Source organism: Lathamus discolor, chromosome 5, assembly GCF_037157495.1.
Source record: "Lathamus discolor isolate bLatDis1 chromosome 5, bLatDis1.hap1, whole genome shotgun sequence".
NCBI classification, from domain to species: Eukaryota; Metazoa; Chordata; class Aves; order Psittaciformes; family Psittacidae; genus Lathamus; species Lathamus discolor.
The window spans coordinates 12,324,064-12,348,399 of record NC_088888.1 but is presented as its reverse complement, the minus strand read 5'-3'; the positions used below and the strand labels follow the sequence as shown (position 1 = coordinate 12,348,399).

The window sequence follows — 24,336 nt, the reverse complement described above, 5'->3', positions numbered from 1 at the left end:
GTTTATGGTGTATGTTTGTTACATCTGTTGAAAAACTGTTGAGTGATTGAGGTTGAAAATGGCTACAAATGCTGTTCTATTGTAGTAGAGCAAGAATTGGTACTTTCTGATATCTTTCAGTATCTTTTCTTATAAATAGATCATTCTATTAAATACATGGTTTGTGAAGGTCATGGAATAACAGATTTAATATCCTGTCAGAATAAACTTTTAAGCATACAGTTACCCACATACACAAAACATAAAGATTTTTCTAGAAGAGCTGTTATCATGTGGTTCCTTCTTTTTTCTGAAATGCAGTCTAACATGTAGCTTATGTGTTGAGTCATAGGAGTTTCTTTTACCTTGAGCATCTCATTGTGAAAATCTTCCCAAGAAACAGAATTCCTACTCCTTCACTGTGACCTGATTTTTTTTCACTGTAATATCCTGTGAGGGACAGTAAATATATTTTAAATAGGTTCTTATAAAGGCAGTGGAGGATTTTGATAATTATATTTACCTGTTAAAATGCGTTTAAAGTATTATTGAAAAAAAGAAGCACAACACATTTCTATACTAAAAGTAAGTTGTTGATCCATCAAGAGTGTCCAATAACCTTGAAATATTTGTGAGGTTCCAAGATTGAATTTTATAACTTATTTTAAAGGACAAGAAAAAACTCTAGCATTTGGACTGTATATTGTTCTGGCCTGAAGCTGGCTGAGGTTTGGGTAGTTACTTGGACAGTGGATCAAATAAAAATCTCATTTTCTTCCTTCTGGGAAGTCAGATGAATTATAATTTTCATTAATACTGATGTAATAGTTTCAGTAAAAACTGAAACCAAAACAGAAGTTAAAATGAGGATTTTTGTTGTTGAAAACTGTGCTTTTCTGATGCCTTTCCTCTGAGAAATTAAAGGCTCTTTATACATTGCTGTGCTCTTTAGGGGCGGACAGAATGAAGCTGGTCAGAACACTTTAACGGAATTGGAGCTGAAGTACAGGAATTCCTTCAGACATTTGGAACATGTAATGATTTATTTTTTTTTCTTTCTCTGAGTGATCTTACACAGGTTGTCAGTGGTGTTTGTCATGATAAAAAAAAAAACCAAACCCAAATTAGAAACTATTAGAAGCACTTGTTTAAGCTATGCACAAGATGTGAGATGTTGGAGCATGTCCAAAGTTCAGCAGCAAAGCTGGTGAAGGGGCTGGAGCACAAGTGAGACGAGGAAAAGCTGAGGGACCAGGGGAGCTTAGTCTGGAGAAGAGAAGGCTCAGGGGGGAACATTATGGCTCTCTACAACTACCTGAAAGGAGGTTGTAGTGAGGTGGGGTTGGTCTCTTCTCTGAAGTGATAGGACAAGAGGAAATGGCCTCAAGCTGTGCCAGGGAAAGTTTAGACTGGAGATTAGTAACACTTTATTCCCCAAAGGGTGGTCAGGCATTGGAACAAGCTGCCCAGGGCAGTGGTGGAGTCACCGTCCCTTGAAGTGTTCAAACACCATGTAGATGAGGCCCTCAGTGACATGGATTAGTGGTGGCCTTGGCCATGGTTAAACTTGATGATTTTAAAGCTGTTTTACAGGTTAGCTGATTTCTATGAATATATGTTGTAAACTCAGTGGCAAAGTATATGGTCTTACTAACGATCACAGAGACTTTGTTTTGCTGTCTTCAGCTCTTACAGAAAAGAACAAGCTTTTTCCTCATGAGTTTTACTCTGTTCCTGAATTATCTTGAACTAAAAATTACCTTCCTGTTAAAACTTAACTGGACTATGTCAAGTCTGTTTGAACTCCCATCAAGATTTGGCATAACCAGATTAATTTCTAGAGTTGTGTGCACTGAAATTGGTGACAGTTATTGGAACCAAACATAAGAAGAATAAAGGAGCAGAATTTTTTTTTATTTTCTTGTTCTGTGCTTTCCTTTTCACTTACTTTCCTTTTGAAGTGCGAGGGTAGTATTAATCCTGATAAACTGCCTTAATATGATTCTGGCTTGACTTAACAGTTACAAGTTCATGGGTATATTTAAGAACAGTGGGAGGCAGTGACTGAACAGAGTAATACAGGCTGAGATTGACTTTTAATTTTAAATTAAAGCATCCTTTTTTTACAAACACCAGGGAAAGAAGACCTTGGAATCTATATTCAGTGCTGTTTCTGCTGTTGGCTTAGCATTTTATGTTTAGCACACAGTTTGAATTATCTGTGCCTTGTTTTCTCATTTACGAAGCATGGGTAATAGAACTAAATTTCAGGTACTGCGTGTCATTTTATTTACCATCTATCCCTAAAATGATTTTGCTTTCTGACAGAAGGTGCTATGTACATGTAAGGTGTTGTCACTTCTGGTGCTTGTCACTGTACTGTTTTGTGATGTGGACTGTTTTATTACTACTTGAATTGCAGTAGCTTAGGTAAAAAAATCAAAACCTCTTCAGTAGGTATATATGCGGAATTTAGTGAGTATTCAGTGTCTGACTCACTTAGGCTTTGTCATAAAATTCCTAGCCTAATTTTTGATAGATTGTACAACCTTAATGTTAAAGGTACATAAAAAGTATACAAGAAAATAAATTGAAGCTTGATTTGATGGGAAATTGAGTTGAGCAAAGCACTTTGGGGACAGACTAGGTGCTAGTCTATGCATGTTCTCTGTGTATCAGTGTCATATTGTTTCTGTAACTCTGGTTTGGAGGATAGCTATCTGTCTCACCTGAAACCCATAAAAAAAATCATGTTGTTTCTGTAACTGGTTTGGAGGATAGCTATCTGTTTCACCTGAAACCCATTAAAAAAAATATTCATGAGCTCACTTGAACCTGTGCTTCTCTTCAGTAAAGGCTGCCAGGCATCTCAATTAAGCTGTTTTAGAGCTTGTCTTGAAACGAAAGTCATTTTCTTACAGACTTGTGGTCAAGGTTGAATTTTCTTTCAGATACTGAAGTTCAGTGCTGTCCTTAATTCAGTTCTCTAAGAATATTGGATAATTATATGATTAAAAATAACATCAGATTAAGGTTTGATGAATGGGAACACAAATGCAGTTGCTTTATGTTAGGCACATTTCTTAAAGGCATTTTTTCTTCTCTAAGCAGCTAAGCGCTTTGTCCCTGGGGGTTTCATAGTCATGACAGTTTGAGGAATGAGTCTGATATTTTCACTCTTTTTAAAGACGGAGCACAACCAGATTGGGCTGGCTATAATACAGCTTGACAGTTCCCTTACAACTTTTCTTTCAGAAGTTTGTCGCATTAATGCTGACAGACAGATATTAGGCCAGGCAGCACTGGCTGTGGAGCCAACTATATTTTATATATTGGAAAATAAGTATATTTCAGTTTAGTTATGTTGTCATGCTTAAATAATAATTAAAAAATCACAGAAGGCTTTGGACTGTAAGGCAGACTTAAATGCTGTTGCAAGACTAAATTGAATCTCTGTGTATGCTTGAACTGTCATGATGAGATTTATTTCCAGAATGATTTTAAATTGTGAGTGGTTGCCACTGGCTATAATTCCAGATGCTTCACAAGTCATAGTGACTCCATTATCTGTGTAAAATAAATTAGCTGTGGAATCTCATGCTTCTGACAGAAATGTGCACAGAACTATTTAAACATTATTTGCTTGTCACATATGTAAGATTTTTTTTGGTCTTAAGATTAGTTGGAAAATCTACTTAATTAGAGGGATTTTTATATCCAAATTGGTGAAATATTTCTAGTGCTTTTAAAAATCTTTTTTTTTTTTAAGCTGCTGTGCTTGTGAATAACAAGACAATGTCTGTCATATTTTATTAGATTGTGAGTACAAATCTTAGATTGAGTCTGAGGCATGAGGTTATAGCTTATTACATGCACTTGTTTATTCAGCCACCAAATACTACATTAAGTCACACGTAAAATATTGAATTGAACCCTCAGACCTCTGGCTTAGTCGATTCCCCTCACCCCAACATGTGTCCTTTTATCAAAATAATGTTTCGGAAAGAGGAAGAAGCTCAGCAGAGAATAAGAATCTCCTTACAGGTATTAGACATCTCCGTGACCTATTCCTTTTCTGTAGTGCCTCTGACATGCAGTTCATTTATAACCAGTGTTGTGCCTGGCAGCTGAAGGTGACTCTATCAGGCAATGAAACTAGGTCTTTCTTGACTTGGAAGCTGCAGATACTGAGAGATTTCCTTTTCTGGAGGTTGGTGGTTTAGGAAACACTTCCAATTTGTGTAGAAAATCTCTTCCATATGAAACAGGTAAGAATTATTATTTCCATCCTCCAAAGAGATAGTTACTGAAAGCCACAGGGCAGAGTCAGTTTGTGAGATAAAGGTAGAAGAATGTCAAATAGTACTTGATTTGCTAGGTAACTTACTGCGTTTCAGAGGAAATTTCCATTAAAAAAAAAAATAAATGTTTCTGATGCTGTGCAGAGAAGATTGACAGAACGGTTCCTGTGTTCCTTAGTATAGTTACAACTTAAGAAATAACTGTTTCCTCTGAAACATAAAAGGTTCATAGAAAAATTTCAGTTAGAAGGGATCTAAGACATGATTAAGTCAGGTCTCTTCTTCAGGGCAGCCCTAATTTCAAAATGAGGCCAGGCTGCTCAGGGTTTATGAACTTTCTATGAATGGGGAGTTCACAGCCTCTCTGGTAACCTCTTCCAGTACTTTACTCCTCTCACTGTGAACACTGTGTTCTTACACACAGCTGGAATTTTCTGTGGGTGCAACTTCTGACTTCTGTCTCTTGCCTTCTTTAGTGCGTGCCCCTGAGAAATGCTTTGTGCTGACTTCTGTCTAACCCACCCCAGAAGACCGAAGGCAAGATCCTGCAGATCATCCTGAATATACTCTTGCTTTAGTGTTTCATTATGAGCCTAGGAAAATTCAGAGGAACATTTTGTGGGGCAGGACAAGAGTCTTTTATGTTTTTCTCCACTTCCCACTGAAGAAGTATTACTATAAAAAGCAAGGGTTTATTTTAGGAATGTCATTGTGAAAAGTTACATTAGAAGGCAATGGAAAATATCACGAAACAGTTACAATAGAAGTAGGTTTTCTCAGCAAGATGCTGCAGGAGTACTGAACTTGAAGCTCTAGTTTTGATAATGTGAGCTCATGAAGCAGAGCATAAGGGAGATGAAGAAATAGTGCCATTACAGAGTAGTCTGATAGTACACTACTTGCAGCTCCTCACCAGTGCAGGAGGTCATGAAAAACCTTTGGGTTGGTTTTGGGTCCTTTTGTGTTTTTATGCTTCTGTGGGTCATGTAATAACTTAGCTGTCAGAGATAGTTTTTGGTTGTTTTTTAAATACAGATGGAAGCCTAAGCCTAAGTTCAGGAGGAACTGAAGTTTAAAAAATGAAGGAGATCTACAGTAAAATGGTGAGAATTAGTAAGTCCTCATCTTTGCAATTCTCTGAGATACCAGGCAAGTGCCAGGCATTGTTGATACAAGCACCACTTTTTTAATAGAATGTCATTTGATTTTTGAATGCATTTAAATGCCAGACATCTTCATGCTGTGAGTCACTGCTTCAAGTGTTTGATCATTTAGTCAATCTTCTGCAGCATTATTATTTTATTGCATTCTGAGTTCTGGCTAAATTGCATCATTGTAGCGTGATAAATGATTTGGGTTGGAAGGGACCTTAAACCTCACCTAGTTTCACCTCCCTGCCATGGGCAGGAATGCCTTCCACTAGAGCAGGTTGCTCCAAGCCCCGTCCAACTTGGCCTTGAGCACTGCCAGGGATGGGGAGCCACAGGTTCTCTGGGCACCCTGTGCCAGTGCCTCACCACCCTTACCTAAGTATAAACTACCTTGTAGGTTCACAGAATAGGCATTTACAAGCAAATGTAATGAAAGTTCCACTGAGATCAGTTTGATTGCATCTGCTTCAAAGTTGTTCTTCCCTCAGTATTATGTAAACACTATTAGCAGATCCTTTAGAAAATTGACTTGCTGATCATTTAAGTGGCAGGGCTGTTTGGAGCTGAAATGTATCCTTAACCTTGATCATGCTCCTGTAATTAAACTAAGGAGTTTTATAAGAACATAGTGAACAGTTGAGGATGATTTTTGGCTGTTATTTTACTTTTACCATTTGACCATTTATACTGGCTGCTGTTTCTCTTTCTGTATTCCTGCAACCACAGCTGCATTGCTGCTCTATTGCTTTACCTTGCCTTATCTCTGCAAACACAGCTCTAGCTGATGGTCATTTGTGTATGTGTGTGTGAGGCTTGGCCTTTGAGTTACTTCCTCCAAGTTCTGCCTGGTCTCTTTTTGGGAAAGAAAGAAAACTTGGGAAGGTCTTGAGTCTGGGCCTCCTTGCCTGATGCCACCTGCATTAGTAGAGCCCCTGCTCCCTTCTCCTGTCTCTTGCTGGTCCAGCTGGGCTCCTGCTGTGCCTCTGGGAGGTGGGAAGCACACATCTGGCAGCATTGCTGCCTCCATCCCTATGGTGGGCTCCTTTCCATAGATGGCATTGGTAGGAGCCCACTGTTGAGTGGGTAATGAGGAATAAAATTCTGTGAGAAGGGGGGAAATGGGACTGTGGGAGGCAGGGGTTCAAGAAGAAAGATGTGAAGGAAAGAGCAAATGGGAGGAAGACAATGCAGTTGTGAGCAAGTCGCTAACAAGAGGGAAGACTGAGAACACAGTTCTTGTTTGGGAGACAGTTTGAAAAGAGAAGGCTCCTGAATCCAGAAGGTCTGGTTGAATTCAGGTGGCAGACATTTTTGGACAGCCTGTGTAATGAGTCCTCTGTGTGGGTATGGTGTAATATGTGACATGCTTGAACAGAGTCTTTTTTAGCAACAGAACCCAAATACCCTTATGTGTTTCCTGGATTCTGGTAAATATGCATAAATCGCTGCTGATAAGAATGAAGAATGCTAGAGAGGGGAAAAGAAGTAGCTGCAGCAATGTGGGGAAATGGAAGAGAACCTGTGTAAGGAGCATGAGAGGGAATGGAAGGTAATACTTCTCCCGAGCGTGTATCAGTGTGACAAAAATGGAAAATGCCAAAACAGTAACTTGTGACAATTTGTAGGAATCTTTGAAAGCTGAGGAATAGGATAAATTGTAGTGTGGTGATAGGGTTGGAAAGTTGCTTGGAGACAGCACTAGCCAACTGGCCAGTCTCTTGTCCGTGAATTTTGTCTTACTGATACTGAAAATAAGATCTTGTTCTCTTACCTCCTTCTTTGGAGTGAATATTTTTTAGGTCTATTCTGGTACATCTTCCTATCTATTTACTACCCTTTTTCTGAATTTATTCTTCAGAAACATCCTGTTTATTCCTAGCTTTGGGATTATCATCTTTGTGCTGGTAACTAATAGAAAAAGTGCTTCAGTTCATTTTGAGAATTATTTATGAAGAGGGAGCTTTGCAGCTTTAATGTGTCTGTGTCTTTTTCCTTGCATATGCCCCATACTGTAGGTTTGATGAGAAGAACAAGACAAGTAGAAATGTCACAGGGGAGCACATTGCATGTAAAGTAGGGTAAAAGAGAAATTATTTGATATTTTGAGGAAAAACAAGGACACAATGGTACTCCCTCTCACATCTATAGGTAGCCAGTAATACTGTCTCCAGCCAGAATTAATGTATTACTGGTCCAATGTGACCAACTACCGCCCTTTCTACTGCCTTCTTCTGGCCACATTTTGAATTAGGTCTTCCACCAACTCAGTTCTAGCCTGTCCCCAGTTTGGTGTGAAAAAAGCTGTGTAGTGAAGAACTTGGCCTGTACAAGTAAAAGGTGTACAAATCTGTAGCAATGGATCTGTGATACAGAAGTAGTGAGAAATACATTTGAGTTGTTTCTTTTTTGGTTGTGTTTTCTCAGTTGATATGGAGTTTAGTATAAAGAGAAGCAAAAGCAAAGCAGTGCTGTGCCATGTGCTGAAAGCAAATTTCCCCAGCCTCTCCTGGACATGGATAGAGAATAATGCAGTTTTCTTCTTACCCAGGTTGCTTGAATAGGTCTGCAAACCAGTTCATCTGCATTAGCTGCTGGCTGTATCAGAGGTCAAGATTAGCACATGCAAAGCTTTGGCTTAACTTTATACATCTGCTTGTTCAGTCTATCTGCAGATATGGTCTTTGTATGCTTTCCAGGAGAGATATCTCTGGTAGGATGTCCTTTCTTAGCGTGCTGAATGTGTGGCTGTGACTGGGAATCCATGCTGTAATAGATTGTCTGCTTTTCAAGATACTCATGACTATCAGATCAATTAGTACCTAACTAACAAGTTCCAGCATTCGTGATAGGACATGTCAGTTTGTTGTCTCTGGTGCTCTGTGATCTTGCGGTTTTGGTGTTGAAGAAATTGGAAGCAGTTAGGTGCTGGAATGTGTAAGAGTTTTTGTTCTTGTTATCTAAATGGAAAAACCTGCTTTGTTTTAGAAAGAATCCACGTTAAACACTCCATTGCATGTAGGAGGAGGAGACCATATGTAGGGCAGAATACTGGCGGAATGCTCATGTCAAAAATACAAGGAGCGTGGGAGATTCATACACAGTTCCCTATTGCTGCAGAGATTCAACCTGTATTTCTCATAGCAGACAAAGGTGCATAGATTTTGGGGCTTTTGGGCTGGTGGAAAACATTGTCAAATCCATGTAAGATTTTATGGTAGAAGAGCACTCATAAAACCACTTGGGAGTGCCAATTTTATATCTGCTGCCTCTGATTTAGACCCTGACATAGCTTCACTACTGACCCATATTGTCTCCAGACACAGGCATCCTGCTAAATGGAATGCTCTCACATTGAATAAAATTCTTAGAGAAATAAGAGTTGGCCTGTTACCTCTGTAATCCCTTCAGTGAAATGTGTATTTATGCACAGTGGCATGATACCAGCAATGGAACTGATGCTGTTATCCATATTTCAAAAGAATGAGTATTTTGATGTTTTGGTATTAGTATTCTGACGGTTCAGATTCTCTTGTGAGAGACAGAAGGCATGATTTTTTAAGTAACTGAGGCAGAAGAATTATTTCTATCACGCTGAATGTAATTAAACTTAAATAATGCATCCCCATGTACATGCAAGCTTTTTTCTGTTCAGAACAATGTGGAATACTCGACTGTTCTGTTGCTAATTGAAAATACGTTCTTTTTCTTGATATTGGTAACAGTTTGTATCACTTAAAAACCAGTTGAGGGGTATGTTTGATTCATACAATACTGCTACTTTCTCAACAGTTCCCCTGTACTCAATGCAGTAATGTAAGGTTTAAAAAAGGGAAAAGAATTGTGACAACAAAATGATGAGATCCTGTGGGGTGGGAGGGAAGCATGGCAGTCTGGACTTACCTTAAAAATTCCTCCTCCGCTTGAGGTCTGTTTTGAAATGTGTTCTATCTGCAGGGAGCAAAACTATTAGCCTATTTAGAAACAGGCTCTGTACAGCTATATTAGCATCATCCCTCCTGCGCAGCTTGCTTGCTTGTCTTCCTTCTCTGAATAAACCGCAGTTTATATGCATGCAGCTGGTTTTTGCCTGGCTGGATTTCAGCTGGTCTAGACTGGAAGGCAGTGAGTGGGTATGAAGTTGTGATACAAGCACATGTACTCTCTGAACTCTGTGCTTGGGGAAATAGGTGGGATATTTGTCTCTCTCTTCTGAAGGAGTGGGTTGATGTCTCTGAATTTCAGGATAACTGGGGAACATAGTTCAGTGACTGTGGTGAGCAAGTGAAATATGTGTCTAGAATCCTATTGTTAGATGGTAAAACTGTTTGTCCTTGCAGTTGGATGAAATGATTTCATAGCAGTTGTAGAAATCTGTCAATAGATGCTTGTCAAATCATCCTTCTGGGAACATTGTGTTCAGAACAGAATTTTGCAGCTGCTGAGGTTTTCTTAGTGAATTTGTCAAAACTAGTAAATCTTTACCATTCAGAAACCAGGTTGCTTTTTCAAATTGCTGCCTGTAAGGTTGCAATAATAGCCAGTAAGTATAACTTTCCATTCAAAGCACTCAAAGCTCACTACAATATGGTTGTATTCCTGAAGATAAATTTATGTCTGCTTCACAATGTGGATGGAGTTTTTAGTTCTTATACTAACAGGTGGACTGTTTCAAGTGACTACCAAGTAATTCTTAGTGGTTTCTCATGCACTTCTCTTCAGGTTTGGACATCTAATTTGGCATAGCTAAAAGAATAATACTGCTTTTGTCTGTGTAGGTGGTATTTGTCTTGTTTCATTTTCGTTTTCCTTATTTGTGTATTTTTTTATTTATGCAGGGAATTATAATGGTGTAACTGTATCAGTGCATTGTATATGTTTGTGTATGTGTGTGCTCTAAGCAAAAGACTTTGGATTTTCATCAATATTTACTTACAGTGGTATAATTATATCTCTACATTTCCATAGGTAGATAGGAAAGCTTTTTGAATCTTCTTTGCAGAATGGAGATAATGTGTTTTCAATTTTGCATATTGGAGTTTCTGTTGGAAAAGGCTTAGGATCTGACTTAAGTACTTCATAGAATCATAGAATGGTTTGGGTTGGAAGGGACCTTAAAGCTCATCCAGTTCCAACACCTTGTCATGGGTAGGGGCACCTTCCAGTAGCCCAGGTTGCTCCAAGCCCCATCCAGCCTGGCCTTGAACATCACAGTAAGATTTTCATGGCTGTTAAGTTAGCCTAAGCTTCCAGTTAGAGCCTAAAACATTGAATTTGTATTGGCCTAAATGTAACATCCTCTTACAGACAAATGAACTTTAATAAAAAGATGAAAAATAAGTGCTTAGGTATATATTTGTGCCGCCTTGGATAGAGCCATGAGAGTTTTGTTTCCCTTAGCAATGTGTTTGCATTTCTGTGTGGAGAGTTGTTCAATGGTGGCAGCATACGGAATTCCAGTGGAGTGAGGAAATGCTATACAATTGTAAGTGTGAAATCTGACAAACAGGACAATTTTCTACCCTTGAATTATTTAAAAACATTTGCAATCTTAATCCAAAAAGGCACTGCATAAAGCCATGCTCTGCTCTGGAGGCAAACAACAAACAGTACAATAATCAGGCAGAAATGCATAGTTTCACTTCTCATATGTTAGAAGTCTGTTGACAGTATCCTTTTTTTTCCCCTTAATATTTGATATGGTGCAGCAATCTGGAAACTTTGGTTCTTTTGCCGCCAATTCTGTAAAAAATTTAATTTCTCTGAGCTTCATTTTTCCACTTACATAAAAAATGAGTTATTTTTTCCTTGTATTTGTGAAGACCTTCATTGCCTTGAAGGGAGATTTATAACTGCAGGGCATTGTTCGTTGTTACTGTTTTGTGGAGAATTAATAAGTGTAAGAGTCAGAAAAGTAAATACACTGGGAAGAGATAGGGAAGAAAGGAATACCTTTCATGTCACTTTCCTCTCCGCACTTTATTTGGCTGTAGTGTCAAAGTTCTCATCAAAACCAGCATTGCAGACACGTGGGCCTGGGAAACTATTGAATTACATGGTAAGTATGATGAAAACCAAGTTTTAAGCCTTTTTACCTTTTTTAATAGGAGATGTTTAACAGAAGAATATGAATGAGGTATATAATATGACAAAAGGGATAAAATTTTCTGGCTTCTGAGGCAGGTTGCCCATCTATTCAGACAATTTAAAATAATCTTTCATGCTTGGTACCATGAGCCAACCAGAAGAGAAAGAGGGAAGAGAAACCACCATCTTGAACAAATGTTCACCAACCACATAGCTAAATTTTTTTTTGCACACACATACTACATCATGATAAGAATTGGGTAGCAATTCTCAGTCTGTCACTTTGTTAATGTCACTGTTCTTTGCATCTCTCTGTGGGCTCCCCTTACTCTGTGTCAAGGCAGCGATTTACCTTCCATTTCAGATTCTTTGTCATTCTTACCTGACTGACCCTCTCTCACACATTTTATTAGTTGCTGCTTCTCTCAACAAAATCTAACATTCGCCCACCTTGCATCAATGTGGTTCAACCATCATGTATGTTCAGCACTTTCCCAAACATAGTAAATACATCTGTACGTAGCTGTTGATGGACAGGCATGAAGTTTAGGAGCACAGAATGTGCCTGACCTTGTCCAGCTTCTGTCCACATGCTGACTTGCAGACAGTGTATGAACTGCTGGTATGGGTGCTGTGAAAGTTTCCTAAGAACGTGGAGGGGTAGGTGAATTGTTTAAATGAATCATTAAAGACAGTTTCTTCAAGATGGGATTGTGGTGCATTGACAGTGTGGTGGCAAGGAAACATATGTTAAGTGTTACTGTTCTATAATGTGGTTTGTGTGGTTGTCAACAAGTTCTGTTTTATCTTGTTGTTTCTGAGATGCCAATAAGCAGAGATATCCAACTTCTTTGCTGTCACTGAATTCACACCCACTCTGCTACCACCCTAAACCATCATATTGTTAATGAAAATATATTTCTGTGAGAGCTCAGTGATTTCAAAAACATAAATGACTCCCCTAAAAATGAGAGACCATAATTCATATCCACCATTAATAGGTGAAATTTTCAGTTTGATGGATGCATAAGCATAGGAAAAAAAACCCAAAATTCAGGTTCAGTCTTGTGAACACTTCGTTATTCAAAGCTGCTATTGTCTGGAAAGATGAGCACAGAGTGCAGGTAATGAAAATTAATTTTATAAATATAATTGCAATTATAGCTGTACTGAAACATACGTTGTTATAACAATCTCATCTGTTTGGTATGTGCTGAAACTGGGGCAAGCTCCTAGCTGACTTACACTTGGAGTTCTGAGATTTGCAGATGGTGTGAATCATCAGGGAATGCAAACAGTGGTTTTTATAAAGCTTTGGTTTTATTAGGTGGATAACACCCACAAGTGCACTTCTGTAAACAGACAATAGCACAGTGGCAGAACAAACTTCCTGCAGTGTTTTGCAATGTGGAATCACAGGGAAAGCTCTGTAAGTCAGAAGGTAGTTCAACATCCGTGGCCTTGTCAATCCTTGGGCATATTCTGCAATAATCATAAATATTGTTCAACCTGTTGCTTTTTTGTTTCTGATTTAGCTTTGCAAATAGAGAACTTGTTTGTTTTATTTCTTGAAGTTCGTAGATAAATGTTCTCGCAGCCCAGAAAGCCAACTGTATCCTGGGCTGCATCAAAAGGACCGTGACCGGCAAGTCAGAGGAGGTGATCCTGTCCCTCTACTCTGCACTTGTGAGACCTCACCTGGAGTATTGTGTGCAGTTCTCGTGTCCTCAACATAAAAAGGACATGGAACTGCTGGAACAAGTCCAGAGGAGGCCACGAGGACGATTAGCGGCTGGAGCACCTCCCGCATGAAGACAGGCTGAGGAAGTTGGGGCTGTTCAGCCTGGAGAAGAGAAGGCTGCGTGGAGACCTCATAGCATCCTTCCAGTATCTGAATGGGGCCTGTAGGGGTGCTGTGGAGAGACTCTTCGTTAGGGACTATAGTGGTAGGACAGGGGGTAAGAGATTCAAACTTAAACAGGGGAAGTTTAGATTGGATATAAGGAAGAAGTTCTTTACTGTGAGGCACTGGAATGGGTTGCCCAGGGCAGCTGTGAATGCTCCATCCCTGGCGGTGTTCAAGGCCAGGTTGGACAGAGCCTTAGGTGACATGGTTTAGTGTGAGGTGTCCCTGCCCATGGCAGGGGGGCTGGAACTGGATGATCTTAAGGTCCTTTCCAACCCTAACTATTCTATGATTCATTGATTCTGAATAGCAAATGATTCTTACTCTCCTTCAGTGAAGCAGTGTACAATGTTAATATTTACTAATAGAAACAAGTTTCTCCTCTGTTTAAGATCAGTCCCTAGCACATGTTTCCACATGCTGTCTGTTTAGCTTTGTGACTAGAGGCTAGTCACCTTTCTTTGAAACAGTCTCTTTATTGTGTGGCCTTTGGAGAGATGAGGTTGCTGGTGTCCATGCCGATGTAAGTTTTGTAGTCTTAATTGCTATCCTGGATCAAATTAGGTGACTAAAGTATATTGAATGATCTATATAATGCGTTCAGTTATGAAGGTGAATCACCAGGGAATGCAAACAGTGTTTTTATAAACCTTTGGTTTTATTAGGTGGATAAATAATTCTTACAGTGAAGTGCTTCGACTGGGATCTGTTATATTGTTCGTGTCCAAATTAACTGCTCTGTCAGGATGCTGACAAGTGTGGCAGTTTCAGAGGTGAAACAGCCCTTGAGCATGCCTGAGTGGCGTCCCAGGGCATTCAGCAACTCTGAGCAGCTCATTGTATGGGAAACAGGTAGCTATACTGCATCCAACTGAAAAGGAAACAGGCAGAAGATCGTTTCTCCAGAGTATGGCCAGAACACTGCACCTCCTATGAAAGCATTATGAAATACTTAATGGAGGCAAGTGGTTTTTTGTTTTTTGTGGGGAAAAATGACAACTCTGGCCTACCCTAGGCCATTAACTGCTGCAGAAGGCTGGTTATAATTGAAAGTGGAAGATGCTTCCTAATTAATGATGTAAACCACACTGCAGCACAACCCAGCCTGATTTTCAGTAATACAGTATAATTTGTTGCACAGTTATGTATTGTATTGCCAGCAACTGCCAATCTTAAGAAGCTACATCTTTCTCAATTGCATCTTTAGAATTAGGACACTCAACATTGTGAGATTAAAAAAATTAAAACCAAAACAAAATGCAAACCCCCCCCCCCCAATAAAACATGCCCCCCCAGCTTTGTGTGTTTCTTTACATTCATTTTAATGTGAGCCTGCATAATGTTATCCTGTAAAGCTTTTCACTGTGACTGAGAAATAGGAATGCACTGAAAAAAGCAGTGAAAAATGCAGTGAAAAAAGATACCTCTATGTCATCACTGGATTTCTGTTCCTTCAGATTTAACAAAATATAAACTATTACGGAACTTTTATGAAATAATGTGTTAACATTGAGGAGGATTTCTTTCTATTAGACTCCTTCCAGAGAGGCACTGGAACTTTTAATCAAGAAACTTTCCTCCAGTCCTGTGTGCTTGATACCACACATCAGTCTGTTTCTTGCAGGTGTAGCGGGAATGTCTCTTAGCATTGTCATAATTTGCAGGCATCCCCAGAGGTTTCTCTATGAGACTATAGTATTTACACTTACTGGTATAGTATTTACATTTACATGAAAATAGTATGCTTAATACTGTCAGATTTATTTAAGTGTGCTTAGATATAATGCAATTATAGCATAAAATAAATTGCATGCCACCAAAATTGAGTAGGGTTTTGACTACTAAGTTGGTAGTGCTTGTGAAAAAAGAGCAAAAAAATTGGGAAATGTAAATATGTAGTTTGAGTCTAATCTCTTTCCAAAGCTGCCATTTAGGATTTCTTCAAGACTTAGCTGCAATATTTCAGGCTAGCTCAACAGAGCCCTGCCTTAATGACTCTGTCTTTCAGAGCAACCTAGCTCTTCATCTAAACACACTTCAGGGTTATCATCCTGTCAGCGTTCATTGAATCTTCAGAGGCTTTCCTGGACTTGTTGAAGGGGATCCATCTTTGGATTTCAACATTTGTTTTCCCCATCTTGTTGTCTCAGGCAAGTCTTCCCTCACAAGCTGGATATTGTATTGCTCTCATTTCATTATTATCTTGAACTCCTAGTTGCTGTTCCTGACTACCAAAAGAAAAAGAGCACAGCACGTTTCAGCTCATCTCTACATTTACAACAGAAGGAAAAGCTGTTACCACTGTACATTATTACGAATTGTCATCTCTCAAAGCTCGTAACAGTTTTCTGTCTTAAAGCTATGTGTGTAAGTACCAGTGCAGTGAAGCAAAGAGAATTTGAGGGAGATGCACAGGATCCCTAAGTAAATCGGTGGCAGAGCTAGGAACAGAGGCAGCTCTCTTACCTGTGAGAGGGCCATCCTTCTCCCTTGCTGTCAGTGCTGATCTTGATGCCCAATTAGAAACAGAAGTACGTGCATCTGACTCAAATGGATGTTACCCTCAACAGTTGGCCCAGCTTGAGAATATGAAAGCCTATTCAAAAGGTATTAAATAGAGGTGTCATGAGCCTTACTCTTTGCAATTGTACTCCAACCCCCTCAAAGTTTCTGTTATTTGCAGTTTTATCTTAGTCTAAACATCTGTTGCAGATCTAATTCCTAACTTGTAGAGATAGTACATTTGTATGGGAGAAATGCTTCACTTATAATCACGTTTTATAGTTCCCTTTGTGATTTATTTTGGCACTTTGACTTGCCATAGTTGCATAAATTCAGTTCTATAGAGTGTTTTTGTAAAATGCCACACTTTTGATTTTAAATATGCTTTAGTGTGATGAATGCAGCATTCGAGTGGGATTTGGATCAGTGCATAGAGTTGTGGATTGTAGCTCCGGGTTTTATTCTCAAGCCTCTCACCAGACTATTATATGAATCATGGATAGGCTTTCTGCTCCTGCATTCCATATCTGTAAAATGAACATGTTTTATGCAGCAAGCCTGTGATGATACCCAGTTGGGTATTTTTCGGACAGCTAGGCAACAGGCATGCTGTCACATGTCATGGACCAGTTGTTGTTCTTGTATGTTAACTACATGACTGCTACCTTGAACTTCCTTTTTTTTTTTTTTTAATTGATAACAAATACTTTGCTGGGTTGTGAATTGTCTAAAAAGGAATCACTGTTCTAACATCTCTTTATGTGGTGCCTGTCATAGTGAGCTTTCATTCTTTGGGTGGAGCAAGCAGAAGAAAAGGTATTACTAGAATACAAACATAACATTAAGATTGTGCTTTGAGATCTCTGAATGAAATATGCTGAGGGTTATTACAGCTGTTTTCTTCCAAGAAAACATTATCAAACATTATTATTTTTATGGGCACTTTTATCTGCTGTGCTTTAAAAGCAGACAGTAATTACCAGCGTGTCTCAATCCATTAGTCGGTGGAGAAAACTAAAGGACATGAGCAAAGGACTTCTCTCCATCAATGAGGTCTGAAGTAAGATTCTAAAACCTGCAGGATTTAGGAAGGATGTTTTCCTGTGGAGTGGTTTACCTTTTGAGGAGATTGCTTGTTAACATATAGCAGCTTAATAATAATTAAATTGATACTAATTCAGATTTACTATCTGAAGTATGTTTAACAAGTAATGAAAAGGGATTGTTGTTTATGTGTTAAACCTGGAATAGCACATCTGATCCATCTCTGTATTTTAGGCAGCTAATGATGTTTTCCATCAAATCTGGAGATGTATTCATTTGTAGAACAGTTTATTTGAAAGTTTGAGAGAAGAGTTCTAGTTGATATGAGGGAAGAAATCTGGAAAGCAACGATGCTGGAAAGGCTGCAGATGTGATTTTACAGTGATAGTAATGGATTCCATGTGTCATATGTAGGGGTATCCTGTGTTCTGTTTTAACTAGTTAGTTCTGAAAGGAGCTTGTTGAGGAAGCTAGTTTCCAGTATGTTTTCTGGAAAGAGAGGAAGGGATACAATGCGTCTAATTAGTCCCTAAAGGAAAAAGAAGTGTTTGAATGAGCATTCATTATAATACTTGAAAAATTGTGTTTCAGATAATCGCCTTTGATGAACTCCGGACAGACTTCAAAAACCCAATAGACCAGTGCAACCCAGTCCATGCGGTGAGTACAGGCAGTGGCTGTTCTTTAAAGAAAGGGAGATGCAATGAGATGTCAGTGAAAGTGTGAGTGGAAATGAACATACAGTTTGTTGTGAAGTCAAGTGTAGTTTGGAAAATTGATTGGGCCAGTCTTAGGTAGCCAGATGACAACTCCCTATGCTGATAGCTTTCGTTTTTGCTGAAAGAGGCAGGAAAATAATTTAGAAGTTCAAATTTCAAGTGTGTATGTGATGCTAATGCCTTCTTTTTATCTTTTCATTCTGTGGCACAACTTTTCCTTTTTGAAATCATTTGCTTTCGCTGTTCAAGCATGGGATGACCACCTTTTCCCAAACTGTATCAATGAGTCAAAAGCTTAAAGGAATTTGATAAGAAGCACATTCCTAGACCTCTCTGTCCTGTAGCAGGCTCTAAATTCTCTGCTTTAAGAGTAAATAACACTTTCTGCTGCATCTGCTATGGAAAAGGTTAAATACCACCCTGGGACTATAAACTCAAGTTTCACCTAATGAACCAAAATGCAACCCAGATTTAAGCATATGAAAATTTCTCTGCTAATTAAAGCTGTAATCTAGAGTGATTTTAGCTGACTACAGTTAAATGTGCATGAAATCTGTACTGCCAGCACTGAGAGCAGAACTTGGCTCTCTGTCATCTCAGTGGAAATTACAGCGATTACGACAGGTGCTGAATTTAATCTCTACAGAGCACCAAGTTATTTAATTTACTGCAGATGATAGCCAAATTCAGTAGCTACTGCTTTGCCATTTAACCTTGTCTCATAACTCAGCATAGGGTTTGTGGTATTCCTTAGACAGCTGATGATTTTAACCATGATATTTACAAAATCTTCAATTTAAAAGACTTGTCTACAGTTCACTAACAAGCAGAGAATGAGAGCAGAAGAAAGAAATTATGTGAAGAAATTGTATAGAGGACTTAATTGGAAGTAGTCTGGTTTTGAATTCACTTTATCTGTTTTTTATTTTCCCATCTTGAGAACTGCACACAAGAAAAAGGTATTTATATGTACCAAACTCCAGTAATTTGTTCTCTTCCTAAAATATGTAAGATGTTTCCTGGAGATAATTTTCTCATTTTAAATTATTAATAAAATGGGTCTCCAGGAGAAAGAAAAAATAATACATCTGTTTCAGTCATATTAGTGATCTGATCAAAACGTTTATTGTAGAGATTCCAGTAAACACAGGAAAATGTTCAGTGATCAGTTGATGTATTTCACTCTCTTCTATGAAACTTGCTGTGATAACTCAAACGATAATCTCAGATGGCTTTCGTCTGCACAGTATTCATGTTAATGGCTTTTATAGTGACATGAAAGGAATACTTTTAGCAGGTATTCCTTACACTTGATCAAAGATGTATTTTCCTTTTTCCCTGTGCATAGTTGCTCATGTCCATATTCCATTTATTTGGTGGGGTAGTTTTTCTTCAGTGCACTGTAAGAATGTCTGCTGCTTACTCATCTATCTTCCACAATGCTTTCATGACAGTCTTTTAGACAAGAGAAGACTTGATTATGGAGAAATTAGAGCCAAAAACAATGGCAGTATTGAGAATTTAATTCAGATTTCCTAATTCACACTCTTACCTACAGTTCAAAGATAGACTTCCAACTTCTCCAAGGCCAGCTGCAGTTAGGCATCTGTCTTCTAAAGGGAAGTGAGAGAATTATCTTTCCTTCTCCACTTACTTCCTACTAAATGCAAGACGTTTTCTGCAGCTTCACAGGCACATCCACACAAATCTGTTCACATGTTTGTAACCATAAGTCTAAAATTTCTTAGTCTCCTTTAGATCACAGACATCAGATTGAGGCACAGTATTTGTCTGGTGCCTGTCAAGCTGCCACTGTCTCATTGTCTTTCCAAAATTATGCTGGTTTTATTTTTTTAAATGGCTTAAACTTGGGGATTGGAAAGGAAAAGAGACATTTATTTTGAAAATAGAAATGAAACTCCAACTTAGAGCAAATTTAAAACATTTGTAAAGCAAAAAGCTTAGGGTGACTTGGCTTTCTCACATTGGTATTTTACATTACCTGCTTAAAAAAGGTCATCGTGCAGAATATCTTTTTTCATGTCTAAATAAAAGTATTACCAGATGGTTACATTGCAGAAGGCAGAAAGGGTTTTTTGTCCTCAGAAAACTAACAGTAGAATTTCTCACAGTAACTCCAGTGATGGATTATGCAGAATGAAATCTGATTTTACTAGTGAATTCCTCATTTTGAGCCATTTAAAAGAAAACCTGTCTTTGACTTCTTTCTGTGAATCAAGCTTAGAGCATTTTGAGTCATAGTGCTTTATTACAGTGACTTACAAGATTTATGAATGCATCTGCTGTTTAAAGTGGCCTTTCTAGGACATTTCAGGTATTCTTCACTAATGCTTTAAATTCAGACACCCCCGTAGTGATAGAAGAAGGACTGCCATGCTACCTTGGTACTTGTTTTTCCCATTCAGAATTATCTTGAAGCCAGAGGTTGGGTACATGAAAATGCAAGAGCAAGTCTCTGTGGTATAGATTGGCACCATTGGATATAGCCAAAAATATTAACTTAAAAAGAACTTACAACCTCTGGCTCAAGGCTAACATGGACTTGAATCCCCAGTTTATATTGTTACACCAATAACAGGTTTAAAAATGCCTTTGAAATGGTAAATCATTTGGCCTGGAAGCAGTAGGTGAGAAGCAAATGCTAATGTTTCAGAGTAATTGCTTCCCTGCAGCCATTAATTATGATCTTGACCCACTGTAATTGAGAACACAAGAGAATCTCCTCCTTTTCTTGTACTTTTTTTTGGCAGAGAGAGCGGCTGAGAAATATTGAGCGTATTTGCTTCCTCCTGCGAAAGGTGAGTATAAACTGACCTAGGATCTGTGAAGTTTATGAGAATTAAAGCCATCCGGTAGCGACATGTATTCATTTTCTCTTTGAATGATCCTCACGCTCCATTGACTAAAGGCTGGATTCTGCTGCAGAAGTGGGAATCAAGGTGACCTTGTAAGAACAGAGTAAGACAAATTATGAAAGGCTAACATAATAGAGGATTTCTGGATAAGAACTGAAACTTCAGGACATCATCCCATTCATTTTGGAGCATGCTTTTCGAAGGCAGTGAATCATTTTGCAGTTGCAGCTTGAGGTGCTTTTATAGCCTTATCGATTTGATATTGTTGTAGTACAGGTTTCAGAAATACCCCTGATTTGTTTATTTTTTTAACAGTGGCTTACTATTTATAACCTAAGCATTTTATTATCTACATATTTAATGTTTAAGGGTTTTAATTGACTTACTAGAAAAGTTGATATGCTATTTATTTTAACTTGACACAGGAGTACCTCAGTTTCTGAGGGATTTGAAGGAGCTTATAAATTGTAGGATTGATACATTCATGTCTTCCTCAACTGTAGCTTGAAAGAGGGTTTCCATAGACATTCATTGCTTTGGCTCTCTCCTGTTGAAGTTGAAATAATGATAGTTCCAACCTATTTTATTCTCTATATTCATGTTCCTATAAATTACCTTCTGCAGAGTAGTAATGAAGCCACCTAAATTATTTTGCATTTTTGCTTAAAAAGGTTATGACTGCAGTGTGGACTGCTGACTGCGTCCTAATCAAGCTAAGACCTAAATTCCAATGTGTTTTTAGGAAACTGACGGCCTGCCTCATCCTTGGAGGCTTTGGGAAAGCCAGTGCTAGGTTGTACTGGTTTGGAGTGATTTCAAAGGCATAGCTGTGTCTGCACGCAGGATCTAGGAAGTGTCTTTCTCTGATCAGTCAGAACTGGAGTCATTCCTGTTTGGCACCATTGTGAACACGTGACTGTTAGATGCCTGTTTATGACAATAGGGATATGAAAATAAGAGAAAATATCGCCAATAGCTTTCTGTTCTATCAAATAGTCATCCAGCCAACTTCAAGCAGTGTCCCAGTTACTTTGACATAAAGCAACTGGTGAGTGGTAATGTATTAATAAATGTGAGCCCCATGGGAATGCCTTGCCTGCATCAGTGTTTAATTTTTATTGAGACTCAGACTCACTGTGAACAGCATTTTAGCTAATTATAGGCTCTGTATTCGTAAGGGATTGGCTTGCTTCTCGTTCACTTAAGCAGTTTGTTGATTCAGCCTCTTCAAAGTTTTTCTGGGACACACTTGTTTTAATTGAGAGATTATATGCAAGAAGAGGAAGGTGCAATAATTACAGAGATTTGTAGTCTTCAAATCTGACAATCGCTAAAAATAGCTGTAGTTTATGTAGTATAAAGGATTTGCTGAGGGGGAAAACTCTGGAAAAACAGTATAGCTGGCACTCAGTTCTCTACAAGAAAATAGCAGCTATGATGCTTTCAGCAAGCATGAAATTGATCCCTCATTATAACATTGTGTGGCTTTAGGTCTGTTTCTATGAAACAGCAACATATCTGTTTTCCTATGTCTTGAAGACAAAATTCCTTTGAAAGGCTTTGGAAACAGTGATATCTTGCTATTTATGACATTAGAACTTAATGCTGAAGTTCTGCTGTGAATCTGCTTTTAAAAGGAAGTTATAGGTGGACTATAAAAATATGCTTAGTTTCATTATATGCTGGTTTTAGAAGGAGTTCTTGGAAATTATTAAATGGGCATACAATATGTCATAGAAATCTGACATTCCTATGTCATAGAAATCTTTGCCAGTGGGCAGAGTGTTTCTTAAGGATGGATTTTTGGTTTTATCTCCAAAATACTTGGAGAAGATTAATAACAAACTGTGACCAGGTATGTGATATGTCACCAGATCTTACATAACTTATTTACATTTCCAAAAATAAAAGAGAGGATGTACTTGTTCTGTAGCCAGGCATATTCTAACTCTTGGTGTGGGGGAAATGTTTCTATATCATTAAAAAAAGTAGGAATCATGTGAAGCACATATATGTGGTGCTTGCATGTGTACATGTATGTACACATGGGTCCGTGTTTTTATGGTTCTGCAGAATTAGATATCTAAACTTCCTGGTTATTGGAAAAGCTTAAACTTTCTGGTTACTGGAGAATGATGGATTATATATAAAGAAGCTATGAACTTTGTATAGTCATGGTCAAATCTCTTCTATCCTTGAGGTAACTTGAGAGGAAGGACTTCTTTCCTGAAGCCAGCACAAAGTGAGGTTCTGTAAGGATGCAGGTATCTCATTCAGTGGTGTGTTTGGGGAATTTATAGTATAGGTTTGTGTTTGCGTGTGTGCTGTAAACTATTGAATATTCCATTGTGTGGACAATGGCATGTCATGGAAGTGTTACATGATTCATGTAGGACATACACTGATATGGGTAAATGCTGTGGAGTCTGTGTCTATGCTATCTTTTTTTTGTTAAATTGCCCATATTTCTCAGGATACAATTATGTGACATTACAGTGCTGTGCAGAGGTACACAAACTAGGTGTGCATGAGCTGTCTTGAGCTGCTGGAAGCAGTACAGTATACAGCAGTACAGGCTACTTAGGCTGATTAGCCCTGCCGAGGAGTGGGGTAGGTGAGGTGTGCCATACAGATCTACTGTGATTTTTTTTGTCATCATCTGTTTTGATGCAGTTATTAAAATACATTCAGTTAATGATGACAGCAATATTATAGAATCACAGTTGTATTTCAAGACATCTACTACCTGTTTGATTCCTGTTGGATGTAACTACTTTAGCACTAAAGACAGGAATGTCCTAGGTTAAAACACCATCTATTTCATTAATCAACCACTGTAATATTATTACTTTACCTTTGAGGAAATTTAAATTGAGTTGTGCTTATGTTATGAATTGTCATTTTTGTAATTACTTTGATGAATGCTTACTATGGAGGAGAGTTGATTGAACTTGCTTCTTGCTCAGTGAACATATTTCAGACTTCAGTGTGCTCCTGCCAAACACTGCTGAACAATATGTGACCTTTCTCAAATTATCAGCAAATACGTGTTTTTAAACTCCATAAAGCTGAAGTATGAGTGATTTCTGAAATGCAGAACTGGAAGTTACCTGGGAGGGAATTAAGTAGATAAGACAGGCTTCTACTTGGTTTCGTACTATAATTGAGCCTTTTAGTTAAGATAGGCATAAAATTTGTAAAACTGCAAGTGTAAGAAAATATTGTGCCAGAGCTCAATCCTTTTATCTTGATTTTATTTGGGGTTCTTTAGAGGTGGTTTGTTTTGGGTTTTTTTTGCAAGCCCTGAAGGGATGATCGGAAGAGAGCAAATGCAGCAAGAAATCTAATCACAGGCAAGGTGACATTAATAGCAAAGATGCTCCAGATGAACTTGAACTGTCTTGGGAAATACAAATACATAGACAAAAAACCCTTCAGGGATAACTCTTGAACAACCAAACATAGTCACTTCAGTACTCCAGTACTAGCAGTAGCAACAGCAATAGTAGGTGGTGCTAGGGTGTTTAACACACAACAAAATCTCCTCACCTAATCTTTTTTGAAGCAAGTGGTAATGTTTTAGGTAGGAGGTTGGGGATTGCCAGTGCTTGGTCTGTTCTAGTACTTCTGTCATTGTGTTTCCAGTGGAGCTGGATCTCTGGTAGTAATGGTAAAAAATTATTCGATATTTGATAGTTCTGGGGTTTACCAGATTCCGTTGTGGGTTTTACTACTCTGCAAAAATAAAATCTGTTTTTTAAAATGTTTGCTCCA

General features: G+C 38.4%; 1 protein-coding gene across 3 annotated transcripts in view; it reads left to right on the top strand.

Annotated features, from left to right (window-relative positions):
• CNIH3 (cornichon family AMPA receptor auxiliary protein 3) overlaps positions 1–24,336 on the top strand; it is a 46,415-nt gene that overhangs the window by 1,953 nt on the left and 20,126 nt on the right. For all 3 annotated transcript variants that reach the window (XR_010612870.1, XR_010612871.1, XM_065679789.1), the window contains exons 2-3: positions 17,559–17,627; positions 20,458–20,505. Coding sequence is in view for 1 of the 3 variants with exons in the window: in XM_065679789.1 (XP_065535861.1) it covers positions 17,559–17,627; positions 20,458–20,505 (117 nt within the window). In the remaining 2 variants the exon portion in view is untranslated. The remainder of the gene's footprint in view (positions 1–17,558; positions 17,628–20,457; positions 20,506–24,336) is intronic.